Source organism: Gekko japonicus, unplaced genomic scaffold (assembly GCF_001447785.1).
Source record: "Gekko japonicus isolate JY-2015 unplaced genomic scaffold, Gekko_japonicus_V1.1 scaffold121, whole genome shotgun sequence".
NCBI lineage: Eukaryota > Metazoa > Chordata > Lepidosauria > Squamata > Gekkonidae > Gekko > Gekko japonicus.
In genome coordinates, this window is record NW_015174275.1 from 689,878 (window position 1) to 706,319 (window position 16,442).

Here is a 16,442-nt window from a genome sequence, read left to right on the forward strand (position 1 = left end):
TACTCAATAGCCTAGTTGAAGGGAGAACAAGGGAATTCCTTTCAGAACCACAGAAGTTTCCATACCAAAGTCTTCTCAGGTACATTCTCATATGTGGAACTGCTCAGAGACCACCACAGCAAAAACAAATTTACTGCATACATCCACAAAAGCATTAAAAAAACAAGGCACATAGACAATTATGTCATTTACACATTCAAAGTAAGGTACCTTTTTAAACTGTCAAAGAGTAAGAATAGCATAAACCGATGCTCTTCCATACAGAGTCAGTCACTGTATTAATACAAGTCCACATACTGTAGCAACAGTTGTTATGTAAATACAGATATGTATTTAAACACCACACACTATTAAATTATGTAAACAAACATCTTCTCTAAATAATACAAAAGTCCACTTGTCCAAAGAGGGCATTACTGGAGCATTGCTCGAACTTGTCTTGAAGCTGATTCATCATTCAGGTGTTTTGTAGTGAACCTAGAAATCACAAAAGAACAATCAAAATGGTACCATGTGGAAAAACTGGGGCAATTTCCAACCATTCTTAGTTGTCCTGAAAAACAGTCGGATGCACACTGAAGAGTTATCCAAGGCCACTTTAGCAAGAACCAAACATCACACTTGGAAACGACAAAAAAGATAAAACTGCTTACAGCCCTAAAACAAAATAAAAGCTACTTATGCACACAAATGAAACTTCTTCAAAGAGTTGCCTTATTATGCTCCTAGTATCCTATTATAGGTGGTTTGGGTAAGAATGAGCAATAAGAATCATCCACAGGTTGAGACAGGGCCTGTCATTTACAGGTTACATGGAAGCAAAACAGCAGTTGTAGGGCTGCCGCCCTAACTCAGCTTTGCTGTACTGCCAGCACATTTACTTCCCTCACCACTTCTGCTGCTACCTACCTGTTTCTTATACTAGTTGCAGCACCCTCTTTTTTCCATCCTGGGACATTATCTCAACTCCCCCTATCAACACTTGAAAACTTGTTGCGAACAATCTATGAAGATCATGTGTACCCATTTGAACATTCTAAACAAATGTGACATGTGCAGACACTTAATGTCCTTCTGTGACATCTTTCACAATATGCACAAACTGATATTCTTTTTAACCTGAGACTGAGCCTTGGACTTTTTACAGGCCGATAATATTTTCTACTACTAAATGATGGTTTCTCCCATAAGCCTCTGCATCCCTATTTGGCACCACATGGAATCCTTCGTTACCTTCCTTTTCTATCTGCTATACTAACCAAGGATCCCATTTAAACTCAAAGGAGGCATGGAAAGACCTCTGAGCTGCAATCTGGAAACCCTAATTCTATTACACAGAAAAGACAAAGTTAAAAAAAAGCCCCTCACATTACTAATACAAAATAATTTTGATTACAGAATCAAGGTACCAAAAGAGTTGTTGATACCTGAGAGCATTCAACAGTCCTTCAACTGTGTCTGGAGGCTGTTCCCTTAAAACCTTTATGCAACCCTTCATCTGAAAAAAGAAAAGAAAACATGCAGGTATTTAAGAATATTAAAGGGTGGGGATCTTATTCTGGTCAGAACTTGTGGATAATTCATTGCTCCAAATTGTAGGTGAGATCAGAAGGATAGCTCTCCTGCCTCTATTCTGTTGGAAAACAAAGGAAATCAATAGAACAAATTTAGAGTCCAGTGGCACCTTTTAAAACCAAAAAAAATTATTGAAGGTATGAGCTTTCGTGTGCATGCACACTTTTTCAAAAATTTGTTCTACTGCTTCAGACCAACATGGCTGACCAAAGGAAATCAATATTCACAACGAGCTTATCTCCTTGAACATAATTTGGTGCCCTCATGTTGGTCACAAGCAAAACTTGTTAGCCATGATATTCTAAGTATGTTATGCTTAGATTCATTTAGAAAAGATGCATCATCTGGTTCGAGAATGTCTGAGATCTTCTGCATAACCTAATTTATTCTCTTTGGCTGCCTACCTCAAGTCTTCTTATCATACTCAATTCTATTTTGAAACTCTTAAACTCAGTAAAGCATGCCAAGACCCTAGAGATAGTGGACTACTGTCCTGCCTACCACTGTCTTTCTAGTCTTCCTGATCAAGGTGATCTTGCTACTTGTTTTCCTGTAAGATTACTTCATTTTATTTTAAAAATTTATATCCTGCCTTTCTGCCCTAACAAGGGCCATGAAGGAGGCTAACAATTTAAAACATACATGACAAAGACTGCGATCACACACACTAAATAATCCACTTTCAATGCACTTTCCAACTGGATTTTTACTGTGTGAACTGGCAAGATCCAGTTGGAAAGAGGATTGAAAGTGGATTATTTAGTGTGTGTGACCACAGCCAAAAGCACATTTTAAAACCATTACAATCAACCAAAAACCAGTCTTACAGACATTTGCTTAGATGCACCAATGCGCAAGCAGAAACATAGACTTACTGCAGTTCAGCTTGAGCACGATCTTGTGCAACACCTAGCACTTCCCTCCCTATTTATTATAGTGCCCAGAAATTGGTTGCTCAAGATTGTGCATAAATGGAAATGCATGTAGTGATACTGTAAGTTTAATTTTGTGCGAGTGGCTACCCTGGTTTTTTTCCTCGTGTTTCCACATGTGCAAAAGCTCTAGCATAAATGTGCTCAATCCAACCTACTGACTGAATACCTTAATGCATCCTTTAATGGTTTAAATGAATTCAACTATGGCTGCGGTCACACGGAGCATTAGCCACGCTACAGAGATGGAAGATAGGTGGATTTTCCGGGCGCGATCAAACCGCAACATCTCCCGTGGCTAACCCGAGGCTTCCCGCCGAAGATGCACCATAAAAAACTAGTACCTCCGAGGTACTAGTTTCTGGAAACCGTGGGGCAAGGGCAGGCGTCTGATCACGTTTCCGGTGGTAGCGCGTGGCATCCGGCGCCCGCCCATGTCCCGTCGCGAAAAGGTTTTTTCCCCCCAAGTCTCCATGGGATGCACACAAGCACCCAATGGCGCATGCACACACTTTGGTTAAAAAAACCCAGAACCCTTGCTGTGCCGCTCCTTAGCCGTGCCGCAGGATTGACGTATGATCGGCACCTCCCCCCGAACCACAGGATGTCGGCCGGACGTTTGATCCAGCGGCCACACGGTAGTTCGCTCCGGGGCAAACAGCCACGCCTCCCCCCCACGATATCTGGCCCGTGTGACCGGGGCCTACATAAATGAAGTAGAGAGGCAGCAATTTACAGTAATAGTTGGATTCTATAAGAATCCCTTTATATTGCATTGTTGGATGTGTGTACAATACTGCTCTGATTGCATTTTTACCTGTATAATCCACCTTGAGTCTCAGTAAGAAAAAATATAAATTAAGTATGCCCTGATATTGAACTGACCTCTACTAAGACAGCCAGACTGTCACAAAGTTCTCTTTTGCTCCTAAATGGTAATTTCCTGATGATGCAACTTCAAAGGCTTATTCAAGGAACTTCCCCTCCTTACTCCTCCAGACACTTGTCAGTGAACCCCAAATGTATCCTTCCTGCTGACATGCCACCCAACGTTCTATGCCCAAGGACTACCCTTAGGCTATTCTAAACTTTTAGAATGAACTAAATCTTGGTGTGGATATAACCTTCCTCCAAGGAGCCTTCCTCTAACATCAGATAGATTTCCAAAGCGGCACAAAAAAAGGGGAAAAAAGACTGACACATGAAGCTAGATTACCGATGAAGACATAAATGAAGTGTCTCATTTGTACCACCTACAAAACTTTTGCTCAGTCAAGAAACCCTCATTATTATTCTTACATCAATCTTCGAGGCCTTGGAGAAAGCTCCCACAGGATGGACATGGTCGTAGAGAATAATAACACCAACCATGACTCTCATGCAGAACATAAGGGTCTCTTCACTAGTGAACCTACTTCTGTATTCTTTCTCTGGAAAACAAACAAAACAAAATAATTGCTTTTATTTTATATTTCAAATCAGAAATAACTCATTTTCAAAGCAATGTAAAGTGTACGCAAAAGATCTTTTCCAACGACAGTCTCTTGTATATCACTGACCCTTCGGATTTGGCTAAAAACAATGGAATAGGGGGATTTGGGATGAATCATAAATAGGACAGCGAGCATCAAACATGATACAATACCAAATGCAATTTTGGAATGGTACTAGTTGCAGCATTTCCAGTATGGTTATGAAATGGTTAATATCTTAAGCCACATGCACATAAACACACACTCAGAATTTATTCCACTTTTGCTAGATAAAAAGCCATTTTGCTAGCGGAAGGAGTTTTTAAAAGCAGTATGCAGTTTCACAAAGAAAACCCCACTGATATCCAAAGAGTAATTTCTGTTTGTACAAGGAATACCACTAGCATTAGAAAGCTGATCTAAATTTTAATGTAATAATGCAGTTAAAGCACAGTATTTCAAAGACAGGAATAGTCAGCAATAATAACTGTGCGATGATCATACCATACCCAGTGCTATGGCTTGTGCAACAATCCCTTTGTTAACAAAACACAGCTTAATTAGAGATTAATTCTGCTGATTGGCTTGCTGGATACTTGCCACTTTACCTTGATTTTCTTCTACTGCCACTGCATCTGGTTTAGGCTAAGGAACCATTTAATAATGCAGCCCTTAATTTTACAATAGAAATGTGTGAAATATGGGTGCCTTGATTACAATGAGGGTTAGGCTCCAAAAACACAGTTGTATCTCCAGAGATCTACAGGAACTGTCAAACAATTACTTTCACCAAACATGTCCATTAGAGAGATAGCAGAAAGTTCAGTTTTTAAAGAATGAATAAGTTTGCATTGTCTATATACAACCATGTCAGTGTGTGACTGAGGAGTGCAAGGTTCATTAGGTTCTCCTAACAGAATGACCAATCTCTCAACATCAAAGCTTGTAAAAATACACAATTGATTCAAAGGGTAAAGTCATGTGGAAAGTAACCTGTTTTAAAGATCTTTGACCTTTTTTGTCCAACTATATCTTTTCCCCCTCCCTTTTCCAACTTTAAATATTTGTCAGAAAGGATAAAGCCAGGACACTACCTCTTAGCAAAAAACACAAATCAGACGAATTTTTCTTCTCACAATCATGAATTGCACAAAAGCTAAGCAACTGTAATTACAATTTACTTGTACTTTAAGATGTGTGGACAGTGGACCATTTAGTCATTGCAAAGTATCAAGATGTCACACAATGTTCCTTTTACTAATTAAGAAGAAAGTATGTATAGTTTGTTTAGCATTTCTTTTGATAAAAAGCACACTAAAAGTGATTTATTAAAGCAATACAACATTAAAGTTATATTAAGCTAATGTATAGAAAATTAGAGGCTCAAACCACACTCTGAAATATGTTGCATGGTTCCCAAATGACATACTAGAAACCTCTTTTTCATCTCTCCCCACATTGGCTTTGATCCCACAGAGCATTTTTGCGGATGAAAGATATTTCTATTTGCAGAGTGTGATGTTCTCACCTGCTCCATCCTGCTGTAGCCCAATGACCACAAAAGGCTGCTCCTGCATAGGGGACTCCCCCCAAAACAACATGAGGGGAAAGCTGGAGGGGGAAATCAGCAAAAATCCCTTCTTCCACCTAGAGAACTCTTCAGATGAGTCAAGCCATTGCACTTGTATGTGCTCAAACATCATACTTCCCATATACATAATAAGCATGCTGTGTTTATGTGCCACACTAGAGCAGAGATGAAAATTGGACTCTGTGGGGAACCCTTGGTAAACTGAATGAAGCGCATGAATACAAAACAAAAAAAAAATAATTAAGAGGAAAATAAAACAAAAGATACATAATTAAGAAGAAAAACTGTAAAACGATCAACATTGAAACTGGAAAGCATGAATGATCCGTAGTTTGGAAAGACTGTTAAAAATAAAAAAGGCCCTGATCTAGTGCAGAAGCTATAGAGGGAAATTACCTGGTGGATCTCTTCAAACAAGAAATTCTGCAGTGCTACTGCTGCAACAGAAAAGGTCCTATCCCACATGTCCCAGACAATCTAAACTGTGTAATATAAGGGGCCAGCACAAGATATTACAAATAATGCAGGCTATCATGAAAAAAAGCCAGCCCAGTGTTTCATCCATTCTTTCTACACGGTAATATATATATGGGAACTCAGTGGATGATGTAACATCACACCAAGTTTCTATGGCCTTCCAAGGAGTAGCCAATAAGGTTTCTGGGTAAAGTAGTGGAGAAGGTGGTGGCGACAAAGCTCCAGGCTTTCTTGAAAGATGGTAACATCCTGGGTCCCTTCCAGTCAGGTTTTTTACCTACTCTTGGAATGGAGACGGTATTGGTCGCCTTGATGGATGACCTCTGGAGACATCCGGATCGAGGCAGTTCAGTGCTGCTGATTCTACTTGATCTGTCAGCAGCAATCAATACGGTCGATCATGAGCAGCTGACCCACTGCCTCACTGATGCGGGGATACGGGGACTAGCCTTACAATGGCTGGGGTGCGCCTCCAAGATTGGGGAAAGAGGCTGGTGCTGGGGGAGAAGCTGTCTCAGTGGCACCCACTCATGTGTGGTGTGCCGCAGGGATTGATGCTCTCCCCAATGGTATTCAACATCTATATACACCCCTGTGCCCAGATTATCTGGAGGTTTGGGCTGGGTTGTCACCAGTATGCAGATGACACACAGCTCTATTTACTAATGGATGTCCACCCGGACTCTGCCCCTGAGCACATGGACAGGACATTACAAGCCATGGCTGGATGGTTAAAGCAGAGCTGACTGAAACTGAATCCATCAAATATGGAGGTCCTGCACCCGGGCTGTGGGGGTCAGGGGTTGGGTATTGGGCTCCCAGCCTTTGACGGGGCCCCGTTGGAACCAGTGCTGAAGGTAAAGAGCCTGGGGGTGTTCCTAGACTCATGTGTGGTGTGCCGCAGGGATTGATTCTCTTCCCAATGCTATTCAACATCTATATGCACCCCCATGCCCAGATTATCTTCCTTCTGAGGCAGATCAGGCAGTTGGGCCCATAGCTCTCCCCCAGTGTCCTGGCTGCAATGGTCACTTCCAGACTGGATCATTGTAATTCTCTCTATGCGGGGCTGCCCTTGACTCTGCTCCAGAAGCTAAAGCTAGTGCATAACACAGCAGCACAGGTGTTGATGTCACTGTCTGTGCGGGCCTACATCCGCCTGGTGCTGCATGAACTGCACTAGGTGCTCATGGACTCAGCACTATTGAATGGCACTATAGAGACCTCTAGATGTTATGAGGGTGAAGGGTAGAAGAAGACAGTATATTGTTTGTGCGGGAATGTGGGAGAGATACTTTCACTGAAGAGTGCTGGCTACAGTGATGCCATTAGTATCTGAAAATAATTGCTCTGATATACAAGTGTATTTACATTAAAGTCTATTTTAATTAAAAAGTACTTCCCCTTGATAACAGTTTTTTGTTAATAGTTCAACCTGAGAACATTGTGTACAGGGTTTTCAAGGCAAGAGACTTTTAAAGGTGGTTTGCCATTGCCTGCCTCTACGTAGTCACCCTGAACTTCCTTAGTGATCTCCCATCCAAGTCCTAACCAAGGCCAAACCTTCTTAGCTTCTGAGATCTAACAAGATGGGGCTAGCCTTGGCCATCCAGGCAAACGGAGAACATTACAAACAGGTTTTTTTTTTTTAAAAAAAATCAGAATTACTTCTAAATAACACTTCTGATATACTTTTAAATAGTACTAGTGCACTTCTGTACAACAGGAATTTTTTAAAAAGTTTTTTAAAAGCATAATGTTCCCTCCATCAAAATGGGTATTTATCACAGCCAAAAGACATTTTTAATTAAAAAACAAAATTCAGATGGGAGAAAAGCATGGTTGCTGAGTGGGCATCATTTAAAATCCATGATAAAAAAAAATCTGTGAACCCATTTAGAACTTTCAAAATGCAGGTTGTTTCCTTGCAGATGTCTCTTGTAACTGATGAAGAATTTTCAGTTTGTGACAAGGGAAGTTTATCCACTGGTCACTGAAAGTGTTGAGATGGAAGCATCATTACCCACAGGTTACACAATTGTTTCTTTTATCCCACTGTAGCCGGCATAACTGAGGGACCGCCTTTCCCCATATATACCCCAGAGAGCACTACGGTCAGGGCTGCAACATCGATTAATCATTCTGGGCCCCAAAGATGCCAGGCTCACCGCTACCAGGGCCAGGGCCTTTTCTGTGGCGGCTCCTTAATGGTGGAATGAGCTCCCGGAAGAGATCAGGGCCCTGCAGGACCTCTTGCAGTTCCGCAGGGCCTGTAAGATGGAGCTCTTCCACCAGGCTTTCAATTAGGAGCCACCACCATGACCACCAACTATGCTACATGAACATCTGTAGCACTGAGCTGGCCCTAACAGACTGGAAGACTGCTGAATTGAGAACTCGGATGGATATCTTAAAGCACGCCATCTAATTTTAAGGAATTTTTAATACTGCAAGCACTTTAAATGTAAGAATGTTTTAAGCTGTTTTAAAGTTTTATGTTGTCTAGGTACATTGTACCGACCTCTGTAAACCACCCTGAGCCTGCCCGCAGGGAGGGCGGGGTATAAATACAAATAATAAATAAATAAATAAATAAATAAATAAATAATAAGTCAAATATATTATGCGTGTTTTTAAAGCATTGTGCAGAAAGAACATAATGATTGTAACAGAAAGAACATAATGACTATACCACACAGCCCATAATACCTTTTAAGCCTCATCTTCTCTCTGAAGTAACTATTGGCTATCTCCAGCCTTACAGCAGAATGAGCTCCCTAAAAGTCATAAACTACATTAACAAACTTTTAATAATCTTTGTATTGTTACACCAAAAAGGAAAATATGTATTTCTGCCTCTTTTACAACTAACTTACGGTGTTTCCAGCATGACTTTACATACACTGGCCATCGTACTTAGACAGTCTGTCGTATTCTCAATTGGTAGGGTTTTGTTCTGGGAAAGTTGAAGAAAAAAATGGATCAGTCATTTGGTATTTCCTGGTGGTCTGCTTTCTGTTTTCAGAACATATATTTGTAGTCTCATCACCTCTGCAACAAAGCGCATTGTAGCATTGCTCAGTGTTTTCAACACAGGTGTAGCTTCTGCATAAAATAGGGACATTCTGTTGGCCATTTCATTGTTCACTTCATTCTCAATGTCAAGCTGAGGGAAACACAAGGAAATAATAGTTAAGCTAACTTGTCCTACTGGCTGCCACAAACATGGAGACGGCCAGTCACACTGTTGAGCAATCATGTTTGAAGCATAATCTAATTATTTTATAGAATATTTTTATTTTCAATATAAATATAAACAATATTTTAACATACAACTTGTATTATGAACAAGCATAATCTAATTTTGAACCTTTTGGAGGTCAATAATTCATAGGGTTGCCCTAAATTGGAAGCAACATGACAGCACTTATCACACACAGAAACACACTGAGGGGTGGGACTGTGGTACAGTGCTGGTATGCAGAAGGTCTCAGGACCGAACACTCTTGTTAAAGGATCTTGGGTAGTAGAAGCCAGGGAAGACCCATTCTCTGACATCTTGGAGAGAGAGAGAGACTGCTGTTCAGAGTAGACACTATTGAACTAGACAAACCAATGGTCTGACTTGGTTTGAGGAACATTTAACGTGTTTATATATCAGCTAAGCTTGTGTTCCTTGAACAGCACTCTTCCTTGACATAAGGCAAACCACTTTTCAAACAGAGGGGAATTTTGGCATGGAGGTGAGGAGCAGACAATCCATTATTCAAAGTTAAAAAAAGAAAAATTTATTAAGTATCTCCAAGTCTCTAGGGGCACCTACAGTAGCTTTTGGGATTCTAGGAATTACAATAAAGAAATGCTCCCTTTAACATTCTCTTAGTAGCACAGTTACCACATCTATGGTTTCTTTTCAGATATAAATACAAAGAACTAAAACAGATAAAGTCTTAACGAATAAGGACTTAAAAATGTGAATAAGTCTTATCCTTGGGACCAACATATCTATCAGTTGCTAAGCCTGTCAACCAAAAACTCTATCAATTTCTAAGTCTGTCAGCCAAAAGCCTTGCCACCTGCTGGTACGGAAGCTCTATCCATGATAATGGATCCCTAAAAGTGCATTTGCAGTACCAGGTTCTTATGGGAACGGCTTCTAAGTATACTGTGGTGTAAACATGTCTATGAACTCTGCTTTCAGTGTCAACATAACAACAAATATCAACATATCACCTTCTGGTATAGAGTAAGCTTCTGAAAGGGGGAAAAAAAAGAACACCTCACTTACATGCATATTGTTTATTCTGTTGCGACTTATTGTCCTCCTATAATAGCTGAAGTCATTCTGAATTGCTGGGTTCCTCATCTTTAAAAAAGTAAATGATTAAGTCCATGAAATCAGCTTCCAAAACTACTAACACAGAACAAATGTATTTCAGCATCCCATACCACTTTCTCCTAACCTTGAGTTCATCGAAACGGAGAGTAAAATGCAAGATGGCAGCAAACTGCTTAGCAAGGGCCTGCTCGCGCTCTAAGTGCTGCGTTGGTGTATAGGGTGGACAGGTCAAGGATTCCAATAAGCTCTGCAGTGCTTTCTCTGGGAAAAGAGAGTGTGTATGGGGCGAGAGAGAGAAGAAAATGAAATAGCACAAACTTGTTTCATTGATTAAAAAGTCATTTTCAAACTATTGCATAACAAAATCTGTACTGCCATTTTACTGGGCAGGTCAACAGGTTAAAGACTTCAAAACTTTATTAGCAAAACACTATGCTTGGCTTTTACACAACTGTCCACACATACATTTATTCACCAGTCATTATTAGAGAAAAAGCCTCTTGCATTATTTTATTTTCATTGCAAACCTCAGAAAATGGAATAATTCATAACACCTTGGAACCAATGTGTTCAACAAATAAAATCCTTGAAGGACCCATGTCCAGCCAATAATTTTTTTGAGGGGGGGGGAGGAAAGAACCTTCAAGTTCTTTAATTGTACTGAAAACCAGTCCACACCTGTGAAAAATGCTTGTCGCAAGTCCCTCCTGGCTGATATTTCCATCCAATCACATGTACGTAGAATCTAGAGGCAGAGGCCCTGTTAAATCAGCCTTCTTCGACTTATCTATTGCATACCATTATGCAGGTCCATTTTCTTCCAAGTTCTCAAGACATCCCCTGTCTAGATCCCTCTTTCTAGTCCTTGCAACACAAGTATTAATTTTTATTTATTTATTTCACTTTTACCCCGCCCTCCCCGCCAAGCAGGCTCAGGACGGCTTCCAAAAACTGACAAGCAGTATACATACACAATAAAATATAAACACAAGGCATCAGTTAAAACACAACCAATCAGTATAAAACATCCATTAGATGGTGATAAAACTAAAGTGCAGTTTAAGGACACATTCAGCGGTGCCCCCTCGTTAGGTCGTATTGGATCGGAGTTCACACAGGGTGCTGCTGGTAAGACATCTCTCCTATCGGAACGCCTGCCTTAAAAGTTCTGTTTTCACAGCCCTGCGGAACTGTGACAAGTCCCGCAGGGCTCTAATCTCAACAGGAAGCTCATTCCAGTAGGACGGAGGTACAAATGAAAAAGCCCTCGTCCTGGTTACCATCAACCTGACTTCTTTAGGGCCAGGGAGGTCCAGGCAGTTTTGGGATCCTGATCGCAGTGTTCTCTGGGGAACATACAGGGAAAGGCGGTCCCTCAGATAGGCCGGTCCCTGACCATTAAAGTATTGTTTTGCATACAGGTGGCTGGCAGCATATAATACCAGTCTTGGAGATGTCAAAGGATTTTTTTCCCCCCATGTTAGCACTGAGCTATGGACGAGTAACATTCAGACGCACACACACCAGAAGGCAAAGACACTCTGAATTCAGATATCAAACTGGCATAATGGAGGTTCCCCTCAAAAAGCATTCAGAAGGTATAAACCAATAAATTCTATTGGGACTATTAGGCAGGTCCTCACCTAATCTGAGAGAAAATTCATAAAATCGCTTCAACCTCACCACCAGGGGACAGACTGAATTCCAGGCTCTTTCTTGTAGCTGGATATCATTTGGGTTTTGTATTGCCTGAAGAAAAGAAAATTTGACCAATGTCACAGCCATTGACTGTGGTACAAAACAGCCATAATGCACCCCAGCGTGCTCCCACATTTGAATATTCCTGAATCCAATATCCCATAAAGACTATTCATATATTAGAAAGGAGTTAATTCTTTCAGCAGATTCAAACAATTACATTAAAATCCACTGCTGTTAGCCATGCCTTTCCCCTCATTTTTCTATTGAATTTTTTTAGTTTGAGTTCCTTGATAAAGAGAGGTGTTATTTTCCCCCTATGTACATCACCATATAAAACATCATGTGCATTGAGGGAGCTGAATAAATGAACAGCAATGTAATCATGACAACATCTTTGCAAATCAGAGAGAGATGCAGATCCTAAAGCCAAGCTGCTTGTTAAGACTCTTCTGGAGGTTCACTATTAGGAGAAGAACTGGCAGGCATGCTTAGAAATCACCAATGTGCAGTGCTCTCTTCCTACAGCAGACTTTGTCATCTGTCCTCTTAGTTATTCATAGATAAAACAGATTTAGAAAATATCTGTAATGTGTGTGTGGTCCATGTAAGAGGAGTAGCTCTGGCATGGATCCAGCCATAGGTGAAAGGATTTCTGCCCCTGAAATGCTGTTCCCAGGGGTCACCCAGGAGATATGTTTCAGGGATGCACTTTGGGACATAGCAGAAGGCAGGGAAATTGTATTCCGCTGGTAGAAATTCTTCCACCCCAGAAACACTAGTCAGATTCAAGCCTCTGCATTTTTAATTTAATGTCAAGGGAGCGTTTCTACAAGCCTCAGTGAGATTACTCTTTGGGCAACTTCCTCTGATTACCTGGGTGTGGTGGCAGTCTCTGAGACAAAGGGTTAACTAAATCAGAAACATTCTCATGATTTTTGGTTTAATTGTTCATAATCATGAACACCCAGTTAAAAAAAAAATCAAAACAACCCTCCCATCAGAGTGGAATGCAAAATACTGCAGAGTGATGATTCTTCTGTGATTAACATACGTCTCTAATCTCTTGTCCAGCTCCTTTGTAGGACTGCAGGTCTGACAGCATGCTCTCTGAATCCTGTAACACAGCACTGACTTGATTCCATACTTCCCTTTCTCCCTCTGTAGGCTGAGCATCTGGGTATAAGAAAGCAGACAATTCAAAGCAGTAGATTGCAAATTGAACCAGCGTGAAACAATAATTCAGTTCACTTAATAATAGTGCATTGAATCTGATGCATCCATGGAAGCTTGCTGGGTGACCCTGGGAACGGTCACACAACAATCTCCGACTAATCTACGCCACACAGTTGTCGTGGGGATAAAATGGATGAGAGCTGAATAATGTAAGTTGCTTTGGGTCCCCATTGGGGAGAAAGGGGTACAAACTCAGCAAATTTCCCGATCATGTTTTTGGCAACAAGGGGCCCTGCAGCTATAAACACTCAACATCTTCATCACAAGCTTCACATTACTTAATGGAGGCAGAGGGGTGTAGGAGAGGGTTCCTACCAAGGTTGGAAGAGGGACACTGTCTCAAGCATTCATTCTGAAATGCAGTGGGCCCCAAAACATCGAACAAGCCTGCCTTCATATAACCTATGCCTATATGAGTTATCCAAAAGCACCTGAGTGAGTTAAAAAAGACACACCCCTTCTCTCCTAAGAGGGACAGAAATCTTGCTGGTTTCAAATGCTAGTCAAAGTGTAGTTCTAAACAGGCGCAGTGGTTCTTGACTAGTTTTACTGCCATATGGGGTTAAACAGAGAGTCAAACAAAGCACAAGGATTAAAACTGAGGTCACAGAGCTAGCTTAAACTCTAGAAGTTGGTGATTCAATCCTTAGGTGTGTAGATCGATGGGTTGTGAACCCACATACTGTGAACATAGTGATTTGCCTGTCTAGTGTGAAGTCAGTGGATATTACTCATGGTCTAGATAGGCTCACAGACAGTGCTGGAGAGGAGCCAGTGGTCATGGTACAGGTTGGCACCAACGATGTGGGGAAATGTAGTTGTGTAGTCCTGGATGAAAAATGTAGGCTGCTAGGCAGGAGACTCAAGGCCAGAGAGGATCTCTAAGGTAGCCTTCTCAGAAGTGCTGCCTGTTCCACACGTAGGGCCAGCTAGACAGGTGCAAACTAGGAGTCTCAATGTGTGGATGAGATGATGGTGTAGGGAGGGTTTAAGTTGGTTAGGCACTGGGATGGCTTTTTGGAAAAAACAGAACCTGTACAAAAGAAATGGCTTCCACTTGTCCCAAAAAGGAACCAGGCTGCTGGTGCTTAAAATCAAAAACATGGCAGAGCAATTTTTTAACTAAATCCTGAGGGAAAGCCTACAGGAGATGGAATGCCTCTGGTTTGGGTTGGCTCATCTCTAAGGGATGAAGAGATAGCAGTTATTGTTCTAGAGGGAAATTGATTAGGACTGGCCACTGAGAGGGTGACAAACAATACTGACTGCCTGACAAGGTCTAGAGGCCACAGGAGGAAGGTTGCAAGCCTGGGGAATTATAGATGTTTAAATGCAAATGCTAGAAGTGTCTGAGGTAAAATGGAATGCTTAGTGTCAGGAGAACATAGACATTGTAGGCATTTTAGAAACTTGGTGGGTTGAGGATAATCAGTGGGGTATAGTGATTTCTGGATATAAATTATATCAGAAGGATACGGAGGGAAAGGTTGGAGGTGGAGTGGCTCTGTATGTCAGAGAGTGTATACAGTCCAGTAAAACTGAGAATCTAAGAGAAATAGATTGGCTTACAGAAGCACTATGGATAGAAATAGTGAGCGCAAAAGGAAGAAGTAGAATTAAAATCTGTGTTAAGTATAAGATCTTGAATACAAAAGGGTTCTTGATATGACATATATAATAGACCTTCCTTCACACCTTGATATATTTTTATCTGTTAAATGCTCTAATGAATATGTAGAAGTGGCGAAAATGTGTATTATTGAATTCATAGTAATGATGAACCTAATGATGTAGTCAAAATAGATTAATTATGAAGTTTAAAAATTCAACAGCAAATGTTGACTATAATCATATCCCAACAGAAGTAAGAACTATTGTATATTATAGATAATACCTTAAAATTATAACAAAGGAGATGTAAGGGAAAGTATTTTCTGTCTTATACATTTTGTATTACATGATTGTCCTCAACAAACGCAATTATGTTGTATAACCCCCCTTTTTCTTTCCCTTCTTTTATGTATGCCCACTGTATTTCTAAATAAATAAATAAATAAATCCCTCCCCCAAGCTATTGAGGAAAAATCAGCATGAATTCTGTAAGGGACTATTTACCATATTCAAAGCCAAACAAATGTTACCTCCAGCACCATGAACCACAACAGATTATAGTTAATTCATTAATATCTATTTTTCACCAGACATTGGTTTTGAAATATCTGCAGGCTGATTATTACATGGGGATTGCTTTGGAGTTAATGTCATATGAAAAAAAGAGTCCTCCACTTCATAAACAAAGGATTGGATCCTAACTCCTACAAATGGAAAAGAGTGCACGTGCATTCCACATGAATTTGCCTTTAAAGTCAACTAGGAAACTCCAGTTGGTACAGAACACTGCAGCCCAATTACTCTAGTGGAGCATCTCAGTCATACTCAATTTGCAGATACTCCACTGGTTACCAATCTGTTACTGGGTTCAATTCAAGGTTCTGATTATTGCCTACAGAGCCCTAGCTTCTTTTGGACACACTTAGGCCGAGTTCAGACTGGCAGTTTGCCCCGATATAGGGTCGTGTGAGGAATGTTTCACAAGCGGATTAAAGGGGCTGTTCACACAGGCACATCTGTCCGGCGTTCCCCACCCGTACTCAACCCGTCTTGTAGCACTTGCCTCCTGGGTTTAAAAGATACCTGGTGAAGTGGTAGCAAACCCTGGAGAGCCCATTTATCCCACTTCATTCCGCTTCCCTGAAGTGTGAACGCTAACTGCTAAAAGTCAGGAACAGCCCGTGTTAATAATGTGTGCCGGCTGTTTACGCTGACTGACCTCCTAGCCTCACTCTGGCACCAGGAAGATGCAGGTGATTGCCTTGAAGAAGGGGTAGTGATGTGGTTGGATGTGCCTATGGCCCACAGCAGCCAGATCCTGCCCTATTTGCCACTGCGCCTAGGCACCTAGGCACATAGATGTCTGCCGCGAGGAAAACGCCACTTACAGCCGCACCTCCAGGCCAACAGTGTGAACGCTCACTCCCTTGCGCCTCCTCCTGGTATGCTCCCGCATCAGTCCGCGTACTGTGACCAGAAAAACCCAGAAGTTTGTTTTGGCTCTTTTTTGC

General features: G+C 41.2%; 1 protein-coding gene across 1 annotated transcript in view; it reads right to left on the bottom strand.

Annotated features, from left to right (window-relative positions):
• Window positions 1-406: 406 nt before the first annotated feature.
• FAM49A (family with sequence similarity 49 member A) overlaps window positions 407-16,442 on the bottom strand; it is an 84,696-nt gene continuing 68,660 nt past the window's right edge. The window contains exons 5-13 of the mRNA XM_015423773.1: window positions 13,139-13,260; window positions 12,030-12,135; window positions 10,511-10,647; window positions 10,336-10,413; window positions 9,097-9,213; window positions 8,924-9,003; window positions 3,807-3,933; window positions 1,428-1,498; window positions 407-477 (exon numbers count right to left, since the gene is read on the bottom strand). Coding sequence (XP_015279259.1) covers window positions 414-477; window positions 1,428-1,498; window positions 3,807-3,933; window positions 8,924-9,003; window positions 9,097-9,213; window positions 10,336-10,413; window positions 10,511-10,647; window positions 12,030-12,135; window positions 13,139-13,260 — 902 coding nt within the window. The 3' untranslated portion in view covers window positions 407-413. The remainder of the gene's footprint in view (window positions 478-1,427; window positions 1,499-3,806; window positions 3,934-8,923; window positions 9,004-9,096; window positions 9,214-10,335; window positions 10,414-10,510; window positions 10,648-12,029; window positions 12,136-13,138; window positions 13,261-16,442) is intronic.